We start from the raw sequence: 16723 nt of genomic DNA, 5'->3' as shown, positions 1-16723 counted from the left end.
AGATTTTGAAAGTATGATGTTGACATGATCCGTCCAATCAAAGGTACGGTAGATATAACATGATTTGACGTCATTTTATCTGTGGCCAATGACCTTGAGCCATCTAGGATGGGCACTTCTAATGTAACTCTATGGCAGCACCCACAGGGGCTTGAACTTTACATCTCTCTGTAGATTTTGTGGTGACATAGTGTCCCCATGAGTGAATTTCTTTTTACATTGTTTGCAAATTGATATGTGACATGTATTAATGTAAAAATAACATGCAAAACAGGCAACCAAATCAAAGGTTGCTACTGGGTGAGTCAACATGCTTTTCTACTTGCACGCATGCACACACACACACACACACACACACGCACACGCACACACGCGTACGCACGCACGCACACACACACACACACACATCTGAACCATGGACAGCCACATCATATTTAGGTTACGTTGATTGGACTAAATTGTTTCCGGTATCTTTCAGTTGTCACTGTACTAGAATAAGCATAGGTGATTTGACGATGTTGAAATGTTAATGTTAAAATAGTGGAGGCAGCTCCTGCTTTCTTTGTGACTTGTGGTAACTCTCCGTGGTTCTAAATCAATAGTTGTTAAGTCGTCTGAAAATGTCTGAAACATGAACTTGCTAGACCCTGCTGTAGGTCATGTAACTGTTTGTTACATTTAAATTGTACCTTTTTTTAACTAGCCAAGTCAGTTAAGAACAAATTCTTACTTGCAATGATGGCCTACACCGGCCAAACCCGGAGGACGCTGGGCCAATTGTGCGCCGCCCTATGGGACTCCCAATCACGGCTGGTTGTGATACAACCTGGATTTGAACCAGGGTGTCTGTAGTGACACCTCTAGCCATGAGATGTAGTGCCTTAGACCGCTGCACCAGTGAGGAGCCCGCAATATGCTTTGTGGACTTCACCAGAGAGAGGTTGCTCTCCAGTTTTAGGCCTATATATCACAGTCGCAAGGCATATGAACTAACAGGTTATAGAGCAAACACAATTATCACAACACATAGGTTGTAATATGGCTTTTTTTGTTTTTGGGCTCGGTTTCCCCAGTGAATTTACCCACTCACCACTACTGCGCTAGACCAAAATAGTGATGGACCAAGTAAATCAATAAACCCAGCCACCCACTCTGCCGTCTGTGTGCAGTAGAACAATAATTGCCACTTTGTCCATTTACAATGTGTGTTTGTTTTTCCTGGTGAAAACAGTGACGTTGGTAAAAATCTCCACAGAAGAGCAGCAATTGGATATCATTGGCATACTGCACAGTTGGCACAGTGCCACCATACAACACACTTTCCCCTCATTTTAAACATGCATGAGAAGAGCAAGTTCACTGTCCGTGCAGTTTTTACAGAAAACACAACAGTTGTTTTTTCCAACACCAGATTTGTGAAACATGTTTTGCACCTCTCGGCTCTTCCTATCGGATGAATGGCACTAGTTTGGTGTTGCATGGTTACATTGGTCAAATCAAATAGCTTGTAAAAATGAGTATGAATAAAGGCCATTTATTTATTAATTTAGTATGAATACAGGAAATGAATCAATTAATTGAGTATGAATACAGGAAATGAATCAATTCATTTAAAATGAATACAGGAAATTAATCAATTAATTTAGTATGAATACAGGAAATGAATCAATTCATTTTGTATGAATACAGGAAATTAATCAATTCATTTTATTATGAACACAGGAAATTAATCAATTAATTTAGTATGAATACAGGAAATTAATAAATTCCTTTAGTATGAATACAGGCCATTGATTTATTAATTTAGTATGAAAAGGCCTTTTATTGTCTAGGTCTAGGGCCTATGTAAAGAAATATGGAGTAGCCCCACAATAACTACAGGGTTTTATAATACTGCTCATCTGTAAATCTCACTAACTCCATTTCCCATCTCTCATGTCTTGTTAAATCAGGAATCCAGATTCCAGATTGCTCAAGTGGTTAGCGGTCAGCCAATCAGCAGTCAGGGCTTGAATCACCCAGTTTATAATGGTGTTTAGTGAGCTCCAGTTACCTCAGATATCAACATAGGACTGTGGTTCAAGTTGGTTAGGCTCAGACAGTCTGAGTGATACTCCACATCAGATAAGTTCCCAGCAGCACAGCTCACAGCTAATTATTCATCTGGTTGTGGTTACAACCTTTCATTCACTGTAACAGAGTGATCAATGCCCTGTAAAACAGCACCAAAGTGAAAATATATTTAGTGGGTTGCTTCACTGTGAAATGGCCCGTCCACCAGATCACAGGCTACGTCCAGCCTGCCCTCTCCCTGTTTTTGACCTGTGACCTTACAGCCTCGGACCACATGCACATACACAGACAGACCCCCATGCTCAAGGCCCTCCCCAGCGGCTGACCCTAGACGGGGAGAGGAGCCATAGGCTTGCACAGGGGAGCAGTCTGGGGCTGGGTGGTGGAGGGAGGGAGGACAGCATGTGTTGGGGCTGGTTTCTCAGGGCCTGCCTCCGACAGAGCAATCCGTATCCAGAGGCACCACTATTGGTTCCCTCTGGGGAGAGAAATGATAGTGCTGGGGATAGGAGCTGTTTGTCTTCATTACCCATAGGCCCTAGAGCTCATGGTCACACTCTCACACACACACACACACACACACACACACACACACACACACACACACACACACACACACACACACACACACACACACACACACACACACACACACACACACACACACACACACACACACACACACACACTTCGGCCTCCCTCTCTGTGTTCACCCTTGTTCAACCTTTATGGGAGAGCAAAACCAGAGTGACGGCCAACATTATTAACAATCCCAATTACTGTAGGCATTTACTGTAGGCAAGCTTCTGAAAAAGCTTGTATGAAGGTGTGTGTGTGTCTGGAGTGAGGTGACACGGTGAGGGTGTAGGTTCAGGAAGAGATGTGACATAATGCTACTAGTGGTAATGGTGAGAGAAACCCTGTGTTACTGGCTGCCTCTGGACAAAGCCTGCAAACTCTGACTGCGTTCTAAAATGGGTGTGAAACAGTCTCCTCTGCAAAGCAGCTGGGTCTCCTAATATCTATCTCTCTCTCTCTCTCTCTCTCTCTCTCTCTCTCTCTCTCTCTTTACTGTGTCTCTCCCTTTACTCTCTTGCTCAATCTCCCTTTACTCTCTCTCTCTCGCTCCCCCTTTCCCTCACTCACTCCCTTCCTCCATCTACCTTGCCTTCTCTCAGTCACTCTCTCACTCTCTAGCTTTTGCTGCCTCCTTCACTCTTTCTCTCTCTCTCTAGCAGGCACACATACACAGATAATACTGCGGCTACATACTGCTATAGCAACACACTGCAGCAGGCAGGCATACACCACTGCAGCCTTTCACCAGAGTAGCCATTTCTCTCATGACCTTAGGATGAATAGCAACCCAGGCAGCTTCTCAAATCAATCATATTCCCTCTGTTCACATCAACAACAACACAATATATAAATAAATCCTATTATGACAGGAAAAGACGACCCAGGAAAAGACGACCCAGGAAAAGACAACCCAGGAAAACAGAACACTACAGAAGGGCTATATCTTATCACACACATTCAAAACAAGGCATTCTTCATTCTGCATTCTGCATTCTTCATTCTTCATTCTTCATTCTGCATTCTTCATTCTGCATTCCTTCATTCCTTCATTCCTGCATTCTTCATTCTTCATTCTTCATTCTTCATTCTGCATTCTTCATTCTGCATTCTTCATTCTGCATTCCTTCATTCTGCATTCCTTCATTCCTTCATTCCTGCATTCTTCATTCCTGCATTCTTCATTCTTCATTCTGCATTCTTCATTCTTCATTCTTCAATCTTCATTCTTCATTCTTCATTCTTCATTCTTCATTCTGCATTCTTCATTCTGCATTCTTCATTCTTCATTCTGCATTCTTCATTCTGCATTCTTCATTCTTCATTCTGCATTCTTCATTCTACATTCTTCAATCTTCATTCTGCATTCTGCATTCTTCATTCTTCATTCTGCATTCTGCATTCTTCATTCCGCATTCCTCATTCCGCATTCCTCATTCTTCATTCTTCATTCTGCATTCTTCATTCTACATTCTTCATTCTGCATTCTTCATTTTGCATTCTGCATTCTGCATTCTTCATTCTTAATTCTGCATTCCTTCATTCTTCATTCTGCATTCTGCATTCTTCATTCTTAATTCTGCATTCTTCATTCTTCATTCTGCATTCTGCATTCTTCATTCCGCATTCCTCATTCCGCATTCCTCATTCTTCATTCCTCATTCCGCATTCCTCATTCTTCAATCTTCATTCTGCATTCTTCATTCTACATTCTTCATTCTTCATTCTTCATTCTGCATTCCTTCATTCTACATTCTTCATTCTGCATTCTTCATTCTTCATTCTTCATTCTGCATTCTTCATTTTTCATTCTTCATTCTGCATTCTTCATTCTTCATTCTTCATTCTGCATTCTTCATTCTTCATTCTGCATTCTTCATTCTGCATTCCTCATTCTTCATTCTTCATTCTGCATTCTGCATTCTTCATTCTGCATTCTGCATTCTTCATTCTTCATTCTGCATTCTTCATTCTTCATTCTGCATTCTACATTCTACATTCTTCATTCTTCATTCTGCATTCTTCATTCTACATTCTTCATTCTTCATTCTGCATTCTTCATTCTGCATTCTTCATTCTTCATTCTGCATTCTGCATTCTTCATTCTGCATTCTTCATTCTGCATTCTTCATTCTGCATTCTTCATTCTTCATTCTTCATTCTGCATTCTTCATTCTTCATTCATTCATTCATTCATTCATTCAGGTATATACGTTTTTTTTGCCAACTCTGTTCATATCAAGCTTCCTACCTAACTGTTGGCTAAACACAGCAAAATACTGTCAGTTTACCTCCCTTCACCACATTTTCTGCCATTTCTTTATTGATATCATCTGGGTGAACCCCTCCCCCAGCCTGTGGACATACCACCCCGACACGCCCTGTCTCGCCGCCTGCCTTGCCTCCCCTCCAGAGCGAAACATACACACACAAACACACACACACTTCCTCTGTGCAGCAAATCACTCATTCTGCCACAAGACAGAGAAGACAGTTGCACCGCTGTTGGGAAGAATGAGGAGAAGAGATTCAAGAGATTACAGAGCTCACCTAAAAAACCCATATGCCACTGGTTGAGATAAATTGTCATTGTTTTTTAGCAGAATTATGTGAGGTTTTATGTGTTGTTGTAGGTGCGTCATGGTCAGTTTAGCACAGAAAATGCCATCCTCGTCAATCTGTCGCAATTGGCGGCCACCTAATCCTGCCTAATGGGCGGGCGGGCCGTGATCTTGACATTATTCAACACGCCATCTCTTTGCTCATACATGCTCCAGCCATACACTCTGCATCATGCCAGTATTCCCTCTTCTCTGACAGACAGGCCATGGCTCAGTACTCACTGCTTTGGACATGAACAGTGCTCGTGGAGTTGGAGTTCCCCAGAAGGTTCTCTGCCACACACGTGTAATTCCCAGAATGCTCCAGCTTGGCTCTGCTGATCTGGACCCTGGAGTTCTTCCTGTGGCAGACACAAACAGTTGACTCAGGGGAACCAAAATGACATGGAAACACAACAAGTGTCTGGGGACAGAGGACGACAACACAACAGGCATGGAAGAACCTACTGTAGCCTTGCAACAAAAACGGGGAGTCGCCATACAAACCAGATTAGAGCGGGATAGAAGCCAGTTAGTCAGAGTCGATGCAGTTTGTCATTTCAGCAGGTAAGAATTTACAGGAAGTTAAAGATTTGCAATATGGAACACTGAAGAATCTAGGGCCCGTCCTTTTCATCAACCCAGTAACCAACTTTCATTTAAAAGGCCACCTAGTCGCTAAACACATCTACGCTGCAAAGTATACTTTCTGTTATTTCACTAATGAAGGAATTTGCTCATAAATCCCTGGCATACTCTCATAAATAATGTGTCTCTGTGTTGATGTTTCACTTTCGAAAATGCTTTTCATCCTTTGGGTCAGCTGCTAAAAGCATTAGGAGAAAACTACTGAAGGAGAAATTACTGCCACGCAGTGACTTTTGACATTTGTCTGTTTTGCTAATACTACCACATGCTAAATATATTAGGAGCTTCAAGGGATTGTAGATGGACTCACTGGCTGGACTTTATTTTGACCTCTCTGCTTTTCTTGAGCTCACTGCCATCTTTGAACCATTTGTAGGTAGGGCTGGGGTTTCCTGTAGCCTCACACTTGACCGTGAGCCTGCTCCCCTCTTCCACCATCAGGTTCCTCAACCGCTTCAACTTTGGGGCATTAGCTAAACACAGAGAGAGAAACAGAGGTGATATTAGACATTTTTTAATTAAATGGGACACACTTGAAATGGGTTTAAGACAAGAGACAGAGAGAAAGAGGAAAACTTTTTGTGTATCATGTTTACTGATAATGTCTGATTGTTTTCGTCTTTCTTTTGTTTAAGTCTCTTGGTTTTTGTCATTGTTGTTTTGTTTATTGTTTATTTCACTTGCTTTGGCAATGTAAACACATTTGCCATGCCAATAAAGCCCCTTTGAATTTAAATGAGAGCGAGGAGAGAGAGAGGGAGAGTGGAATAGAGAGGGAGATGTGGAGAGAGTGGGGGGGTACACAGAGACCCAGAAAGACAGAAGGAGAATCTCAATTGCATACTCCTCGTGTCCTCTCTCCTTCTCAAAGCCATTGGATGAGAAAGCCAGAGGTCCCTCCCCTCTGTCCTTCTCTTCCGATGGGTTTTGAGGAGGCGAGGAGAGAGAATGTGAGGAGTATGCAACTGAGATTCTCCCAGAGACACAGAAAGACAGACATGTCATGTCACCAAGAGCTCAGCCATCATCTCTCTCGTATAGCCAGATGAGGACACCAGAGATCAGCCTCTCTCATATCTCTAGACTAAGTCAGAATCACTGTCAAACAGGAAACATTTTACATTGTCTTCAATCGAGTAGCTAGTTTCAGTTTGAAGAATGCTTGAAGCGGTATGCTGAATGGAACTGAACAACTGAATGGAACAAAAAAGCTATTTGGGATGATATGCTTCAAAGAACACAAGACATAACTGAACCTAATACCAGAAAAGGGATGAACTGCTCTCAGAATGTGATATGCTCTCAGAACTGCTCTCAGAATGCAGTATGCTCTAATAATTCCTCTCAGATTGAGATGGGGTCTAAGAGCTGCTCTCAGAATGCAGTATGCTCTCATAATTCCTCTCAGATTGAGATATGCTCTAAAAACTGCTCTCAGAATGTGATATGCTCTCAGAACTGCTCTCAGAATGCAGTATGCTCTAATAATTCCTCTCAGATTGAGATGGGGTCTAAGAGCTGCTCTCAGAATGCGGTATGCTCTAAGAACTGCTCTCAGAATGCAGTATGCTCTAATAATTCCTCTCAGATTGAGATGGGGTCTAAGAGTTGCTCTCAGAATGCGGTATGCTCTCAGAACTGCTCTCAGAATGTGATATGCTCTAATAATCCCTCTCAGATTGAGATGGGGTCTAAGAGCTGCTCTCAGATTGAGATATGCTCTAAAAACTGCTCTCAGAATGCGGTATGCTCTAAGAACTGCTCTCAGAATGCGGTATGCTCTAAGAACTGCTCTCAGAATGCAGTATGCTCTCAGATTGAGATATGCTCTAAGAACTGCTCTCAGAATGCGGTATGCTCTAAGAACTGCTCTCAGAATGAGATATGCTCTAAGAACTGCTCTCAGAATGCAGTATGCCCTAATAATCCCTCTCAGATTGAGATGGGGTCTAAGAGCTGCTCTCAGAATGCGGTATGCTCTAAAAACTGCTCTCAGAATGAGATATGCTCTAAGAATGAGGTATGCTCTAAAATCTGCTCTCAGAATGCAATATGCTCTAAGAACTGCTCTCAGAAAGAGATATGCTCTCAGAACTGCTCTCAGAATGCAATATGCTCTAAAATCTGCTCTCAGAATGCAATATGCTCTAAAATCTGCTCTCAGAATGCAATATGCTCTAGGAACTGCTCTCAGAATGTGGTATGCTCTAAGATCTGCTCTCAGAATGTGGTATGCTCTAAGAACTGCTCTCAGAATGCAATATGCTCTAAGAACTGCTCTCAGAATGCAGTATGCTCTAAGATCTGCTCTCAGAATGTGGTATGCTCTAAAATCTGCTCTCAGAATGCAATATGCTCTCAGAACTGCTCTCAGAATGCATTATGCTTTAAGAACTGCTCTCAGAATACGACATGCTCTCAGAACAGATCTCAGAATGCGGTATGCTCTAAGAACTGCTCTCATAATGAGATATGCTCTAAGATCTGCTCTCAGAATGAGATATGCTCTTAGAATGCAATATGCTCTAAGAACTGCTCTCAGAATGAGATCTGCTCTCATAATGCAATATGCTCTAAGAACTGCTCTCAGAATGTGATATGCTCTAAGAACTGCTCTCATAATGAGATATGCTCTAAGAACTGCTCTCATAATGAGATATGCTCTAAGAACTGCTCTCATAATTAGATCTGCTCTCAGAATGCAATATGCTCTAAGAACTGCTCTCAGAATGTGATATGCTCTAAGAACTGCTCTCATAATGAGATATGCTCTAAGAACTGCTCTCAGAATGTGATATGCTCTAAGAACTGCTCTCATAATGAGATATGCTCTAAGAACTGCTCTCAGAATGAGATATGCTCTAAGAACTGCTCTCATAATGAGATATGCTCTAAGAACTGCTCTCAGAATGCAATATGCTCTAAGAACTGCTCTCAGAATGAGATATGCTCTAAGAACTGCTCTCAGAATGCAATATGCTCTAAGAACTGCTCTCAGAATGATATATGCTCTAAGAACTGCTCTCAGAATGTGATATGCTCTATGAACTGCTTGCAGAATGTGTTATGCTCTTAGAAAGAAATACAAGACCCACTAATCGTTGCTCAGATCTCTACGTTTTAAACTCCTATCTATTTATTTCTCTCTACTTATTTTGTCTATATTGTGCCATTTTTGTAAGCCATAGATTGACAGAAAATGATTGTTAAGGATGTTGCTAGATGTGCACTCAAGAAGGAAATGACACCAAGTTGTTAAAACCTCTTCCGTCTACCTCCTCCTTTTTTGAACATTCTGTTAAAAATCGCGCAACATTTCAGCGTCCTGCTACTCATGCCAGGAATATAGTATATGCATATGATTAGTATGTGTAGATAGAAAACACTCTGAAGTTTCTAAAACTGGTTAAATCACGGCTGTGACTATAACAGAGCGTGTGTTTCATCGAAAAGCGCAAGAAAAACTGGTCACTGAAAACTGAAAAAAATATCCATGCGCACTTGCATGTATTGTTTAAAATAAATAGGGGCGAGATTGCAATTCCTACAGCTTCCACACGATGTCGCCAGTCTTGTCATTTTCCTGAGAGTTATTTCTTGGTCAAACAAAGTTCAACATTTTGGGGTCACTCAGAAATGTCCTTGTTTTTGAAAGAAAAGCACATTTTTTGTCTATTAAAAAAACATAAAACTTATCAGAAATACAGTGTAGACATTGTTAATGTTGTAAATGACTATTGTAGCTGGAAACGGCTGATTTTTTTATGGAATATCTATATAGGCGTACAGAGGCCCATTTTCAGCAACCACCACTCCTGTATTCCAATGGCACGTTGTGTTAGCTAATCCAACTTTATAATTTTAAAAGGCTAATCATCATGATGATCATTAGAAAACCTTTTTGCAATTATGTTAGCACAGCTGAAAACTGTTGTCCTGAGTAAAGAAGTAATAAAACTGGCCTTCTTTAGACTTGTTGAGTATCTGGAGCATCAGCATTTGTGGGTTTGATTACAGGCTCAAAATGGCCAGAAACAAAGAACTTTCTTCTGAAACTCGTCAGTCTATTCTGGTTCTGAGAAATGAAGAAATGAAGGCTATTCCATGCAAGAAATTGCCAAGAAACTAAAGATCTCGTACAACGCTGTGTACTACTCCCTTCACAGAACAGCGCAAACTACTGCTGTGTCTTTGTGAGACACTTGTGAGTGAAAGGATGATCTCCACATGTGTATTTCCTACCGTGAAGCATGGATGAGGAGGTGTTATCGTGTGGGGGTGCTTTGCTGGTGACAATGTCTGTGATTTCTTTAGAATTCAAGGCACACTCAACCAGCATGGCTACCACAGCATTCTGCAGCGATACCCCATCCCATCTGGTTTGCTCTTAGTGGGACTATCATTTGTTTTTCCACAGAATAATGACCAAACTCACCTTCAGACTGTGTAAGGACTATTTTACTGAGAATGAGAGTGATGGAGTGCTGCATCAGATGACCTGGCCTCCACAATCACCCAACCTCAACCAAATTGAGATGGTTTGGGAATTTGTCAGACTGCAGAGTGAAGGAAAAGCAGCCAACAAGTGCTCAGCATATGTGGGAACTCCTTCAAGACTGTTGGAAAAGCATTACAGGTGAAGCTGGTTTAGAGAATGCCAAGAGTGTGCAAAGCTGTCATTAAGGCTATTTGAAGAATCTCAAATATAAAAAACACTTTTTTGGTTACTACATTATTATGTGTTATTTCTTTTCTTTTAATATTTTTTTTTAGCCCTTTTTCTCCCCAATTTCATGGTATCCAATTGTTTGGATACCATGAAACAACCACAATGTAGAAAATAGCACAAATAAACAAAACCGTTGAAAGAGTAGGTGTTCTAAAACTTTTGACCGTTAGTGTATATATATTTGTACATGAATTTAACCCCTTATTTTTGGAACTAAACAGTCTCCATATATATATATACTGTACTTCCATTCATTTTTTCAACTGGTACTGGGAGACGTTCAGACAAATTGTGTGAGGTCTGTGGGTGTCCTAGAGCAACAACCGACATGTATGTGTTCGTGAGAGTCTCACCTTTCCACAGAGGGGTCATATTAGTGTGTAGCCCAAACTGTTCGGACACTACAAACAGAAGTTGGCAGATTGGCTGTCCCAACTTCATATGAGTACCAAGACACTTGTGTGGGTTGTAGAGCAAAACAAATAACTGCATCGTGTTCGTGAGAGTCTAATCTTTCCAAATCGTATGGACGCTACTGACGATTTTGTGAGAAGACTGATTTTCGGGATGTCTCATGGTCTGACAAACACTGCTCTAGCTCTGTCACCTTTCATTGCATAAAAAACAATATATATTTTTTTATTTTACCAGGCAAGTCAGTTAAGAACAAACTCTTATTTTCAATAACGGCCTAGTGGGGCAGAACGACAGGTTTACCTTGTACCTTGTCGGCTCGGGGGTTTGAACTTGCATCCTTCCGGTTACTAGTCCAACGCTCTAACCACTAGGCTACCCTGCCGCCCCAATAAATAGATTTAGAGTTGGATAAACTTGGATTTTTTTCACAGGATACTACCCTCCACAACATAAGATTCACTCCACATGAAAACTCCAAACCTACAAACTGATTTTGGACAAAATTACCTGGAAGGATTCCTACTAACAAAGATTCTTATTCCGAAGGACTATACAGTAAATGCTCTGGCAAACCAATGACCAGCAAAAGAAGCACAACAGAAACCTGAAAATACCTGAGTGAGTAATGTTTCATCTGATGCTAGTTTTAATGCCAAGAAGAAAAGTACATTACAATAATCTATTTTACTTTATAAGGACTGAATGCTACGTTAAGGCTACCAAGATTGCTTGGACAGAACAAATCTGGCTCCAACTTCAATTAGCACTGAGGTGTAAAGTGAGAGGTGTGAAAGCCTTGAGCCCAACAATAGCAGGAGAGTTTCACAGCCTCCCCCACCCAAATGCAGAAGCCTTTTGAGGACCCCTGCTCCATGGCATCACTCTATGCAGAGGTTATCACAATACAATACCCCTTGGATGTAAAAAATTAGGAGGCAAGGAAAGAGTAGAAAAATAAACTTCCTTGTGGACAATCCAGAGACACTTTTGCTACAAAAAATGGGAACGTACGCAACTTAATCTTCCACACAGACCATCCCCTGGCATGTAGCAGTGCTATATGAACACACTACCCCTCTGTCAAGAGGGCAACCCAAAATAGTTTCAGCTGGACTTACACAGAATCAAAGAGGGAGTGCAGCAGGAGAAGCTCTCTTTTTTGTCATTTTTATTAGGATCCCCATTAGTTAACGCCATAACACTAGCTCCTCTTCCTGGGGTCCAAAACCAATTAACAAGACATTACAAACAACCACAATCAAGGCTTCACAAACATTCAACAAGAAGACAATACAGATAAATAAAATACCTGACATTTGATGCTTTCTATTTCCTGTCCAGTTATATGGTCTATCGCATTAGAGGTTCTTTTATTATTTTCTTGAAGGTGGATTTACTTTTTGCCTGATAAATATGGATTGGTAGAGTTCCATTCAGCTATGGCTCTATATAAAACTGTAGATTTAAGGCAATTTGTCCTTGGCTTGGGTTGTCTTAGCTGCCCTGAATTAGCCTGTCTGGTTTGATGGTTATGTGTGTTGCTAGTATATACTAACTGGACTGTGATTTTTTTAATATTATAACATTCCTAAAGCATTTGTTTTTAACATGAGGCCATGAGAGATTCTGATGCATTTGGATAATATTCATATGGTTAGAGCAATGAAGAGCTAATTTGGCAGCCCTGTTTTGAGCCATTTGGAGCTTTTTTGTCTTTCTTTGCTGCAGACGACCATATAACTGGACAGTACTCTAAGTGTGATAGGACCAGGGATTGACCATATAACCGGACAGTACTCTAAGTGTGATAGGACCAGGGATTCACCATATAACTGGACAGTACTCTAAGTGTGATAGGACCAGGGATTCACCATATAACTGGACAGTACTCTAAGTGTGATAGGACCAGGGATTCACCATATAACCGGACAGTACTCTAAGTGTGATAGGACCAGGGATTGACCATATAACTGGACAGTACTCTAAGTGTGATAGGACCAGGGATTCACCATATAACTGGACAGTACTCTAAGTGTGATAGGACCAGGGATTCACCATATAACTGGACAGTACTCTAAGTGTGATAGGACCAGGGATTGGCCATATAACCGGACAGTACTCTAAGCGTGATAGGACCAGGGATTGAATCACCTCATTCAGTGTGCTAGATGTTACATACTCTGAACATTTTCTTGTAACAGCAATTCCCTTACCCATCTTAATAGCAATATTATCTATGTTTTCTGACCATGATAAAGCTGCATCCAACATGACGCCTAGTAGTAAAAACCTTTTCACTTGCTCTACATGCATTCTATTCATTGACCAATTCAATTGGGGATCATCAGCAAGTATATATCTTGAACCAAATACAATACATTTAGTTTTAGAAATGTTCAACGCCAATTTGTTGATATCAACCCACTCAGACACCATTCTTAGTTCACTGCTCAGTACATCTGTTAGCTCAGATTCTGATGCTGCGCTGTACATTATAGAGTCATCAGCATACATGACCACTCTTGCTTTGTTCATTACTGAAGGTTAATCATTAGTAAAGATAGAGTAGAGAAGGGGGCCTAGGCAACTTCCTTGAGGAACACTACAGTGTATGTCTTTACTGTTTGTAAAGCTATATTAAAGAAAGCTTCTAGCCTTTTCCTGGAGAGATAGCTTTCCATCCAGGATAGAGCTGCAGACTTAAAGCCATAACATTTGAGTTTACCTAGTAACAGTTTATGATCAATTACATCAAAAGCAGCACTGAAATCGAGCAACACTGCACCAACTAACTTCCTGTCATCCATACTCTTTAACCAATCATCTGTCATTTGTGCTAAGGCCGCACTCGTAGAATGCCCTTCTTTATATTCATGCTATCAGAATATGAAACTCGTTATCAGACCATCACATGAGAAATAATCCTTGATTTGTACTTACATTGTGAGTGAAGATTTATAATGCTATTTATGACTTTTGTTGACTCCACAATTTGGCAGGTAACTAACTGTATGGCTTGCTCTTGTGGCTGAACCTGTTCTCAGATTATTGAATATTGTGCTTTTGCCGTAAAGCTTTTTTGAAATCAGACACAGTGGTTGCATTAAGAACCAGTTTATCTTTAATTCTATGTAAAACATGTATCTTTCATCAAAGTTTATGATGAGTATTTCTGTTATTTGATGTGGCTCTCTGCAATTTCTCCAGATGTTTTGTAAGCATTTCTGAACATGGCGCCAATGTAAACTGAGGTTTTTGGATATAAATATGAACTTGATCGAACAAAACATACATGTATTGTGTAACATTGAATCCTGGGAGTGTCATCTGATGAAAATCGTCAACGGTTAGTGATTCATTTTATCTATATATCTGCTTTCTGTGACACCTCTCTTTGGTTGGAAAATGGCTGAGTGTTTTCTGTGACTAGTTGCTGACCTAACATAATGATATGTTCTGCTTTCGCTGAAAAGCCTTTTTGAAATCGGACACTGTGGTTGGATTAACGAGAAATGTTTCTTTACAATGGTGTAAAATACTTGTATGGTTGAGGAATTGTAATTATGAGATTTCTGTTGTTTTGAATTTAGCGCCCTGCAATTTCACTGGCTGTTGGCGAGGTGGGACGCTAGCGTCCCAAACGATCCCAGAGAGGTTAAAACCCCACAAACGAGGAACCGCAAGTGGAAAGTCAACTGCCCAGGTCAGAGCACTAGTCCCTCACTGAAATGAAGGATAATTTCACTCCAGTCAGCAAAGACCCAGACAACAGTCCAGCACAACAACACTCCCTCAACCAGACGCAGAGAGCTGGAGGGGGAGAGAGACATGTCTGCACTCTGGACTGTGGTGAGACAACTTCAACACGAGAAAGAGCAGGAGAGGAAAGAGGAGGCCCAGCGGCAGGATAAGATGAGAGCACTAGAGGAGGAGGTGAGAGTGCTAAAGGAGAAGGTGAGCAATATGAAGTGAGACAGAGAACAGCCCATGAGAGAGCTTGGCCACTCCCTTAGAGAAGCCAGCAGAACAGTCCAACTCAGATCCTCAAAAAAATCTTGACATCCCAGCAGGACAGATACATGAAGAACCTCAACCCCAGGGGACCCCACCCTCTCCCTTGACAATCCCCCCACACCCACTGAGGACACACAGGCCACGGACTGTACTCCTTATGGACTCAAACAGGAAATATATACAAGAAAATAAACTTTTTCCCAAACAGACATTGTCTAAACTCTGGTGTCCAAACAACCAGCTCCTTGTACTTTCCCCAACGCACAATCACAATCCCAACGCACAATCTATCATTGTCTCTGATTGAGAACCATACTTAGGTAGCATTTTTCCCACCTGTATTTGTGGGTAGTTGTCCATGCACTATGTTGGCTTCACATTTTCGGTTTTCGGTTTATTGTTTTGTTGGTGACATCTTATAATAAAGAAGTATGTACGCTCATCATGCTGCGCTTTGGTCCACTGATTCCACCTTAAATGATCGTGACAGAATCTCTACCCTGCTACCACAAAAATACTTTCATCCTGCTGGTCACACATATGCCCAGGTTGTGAGCAGGCAAACAGGCCCAACCCCCACTCTTACACTAGCCCAAGCTAATGGTGTGTATCAGATGCTCAGCAGGTTCTGCTCACACTTACTGGTCTGAGGCCAAACCACATGACTAACAACATTGGACACTTTATGGAACACAAAGTCTTCACTATTTAATCTTGGAATATCCACGGTCTGACATCATCTGCCTTTGACCTAAAGAGGAGGAACCTGGACTTCCCCAAAGATATTAGAAATACAGACATTGTCAACCTACAACAACATGGTATAGAGGAGATGAACCAACTGGTTGCCCTTTAGGTTTCTTCATGCATTGCGCAGACAGAAACAAACATATCTCTGGTAAGATGAAGGGCGGGGGTGTATGCCTTATGATTAACGACTCATGGTGTAAACACAACAACACACAGGAACTCAAGTCCTTTTGTTCACCTGACCTAGAATTCCTTACAATCAAATGCCGACAGCATTAACTTCCACTGCACAATGCCCTACCCCACTTGGACAAGAGGAATACCTATGTAAGAATGCTGTTCATTGACTACAGATTAGCATTTAACACCAGTCTCCTCCAAACTCGTAATTAAGCTCGAGACCCTGGGTCTCAACCCCACCCTGTGCAACTGGGTCCTGGACTTTCTGACGGGCCGCCCCCAGGTGGTGAAGGTAGGAAACAACATCTCCACCCCGCTGATCGTCAACACTGGGGCCCCACAAGGGTGCGTTCTCAGCCCTCTCCTGTACTCCCTGTTCACCCATGACTGCGTGGCCATGCACACGTCCAACTCAATCATCACGTTTGCAGACGACACAACAGTGGTAGGTTTGATTACCAACAACGACGAGACGGCCTACAGGGAGGAGGTGAGGGCCCTCGGAGTGTGGTGTCAGGAAAATAACCTCTCACTCAACGTCAACAAAACAAAGGAGATGATTGTGGACTTCAGGAAACAGCAGAGGGAGCACCCCCCTATCTACATAAACCGGACCGCAGTGGAGAAGGTGTAAAGTTTTAATTTCCTTGACGTACACATCACGGACAAACTGAAATGGTCCAACCACACAGACAGCGTGGTGAAGAAGGCGCAACAGCGCCTCGCAACAGCGCCT

At 41.7% G+C, this 16723-nt stretch overlaps 1 protein-coding gene across 2 annotated transcripts in view; it reads right to left on the bottom strand.

Moving 5' to 3' along the window:
* Positions 1-16723, bottom strand: part of LOC139388258 (neuregulin 2a) — a 180259-nt gene that overhangs the window by 84736 nt on the left and 78800 nt on the right. For both annotated transcript variants that reach the window (XM_071134809.1, XM_071134810.1), the window contains exons 2-3: positions 6208-6370; positions 5493-5611 (exon numbers count right to left, since the gene is read on the bottom strand). In XM_071134809.1, the coding sequence (XP_070990910.1) occupies positions 5493-5611; positions 6208-6370 (282 nt within the window). The remainder of the gene's footprint in view (positions 1-5492; positions 5612-6207; positions 6371-16723) is intronic.

The sequence above is a fragment of the Oncorhynchus clarkii genome, chromosome 29 (assembly GCF_045791955.1).
Source record: "Oncorhynchus clarkii lewisi isolate Uvic-CL-2024 chromosome 29, UVic_Ocla_1.0, whole genome shotgun sequence".
Lineage (NCBI taxonomy): Eukaryota > Metazoa > Chordata > Actinopteri > Salmoniformes > Salmonidae > Oncorhynchus > Oncorhynchus clarkii.
This window is presented reverse-complemented; position numbering and strand designations above follow the sequence as displayed.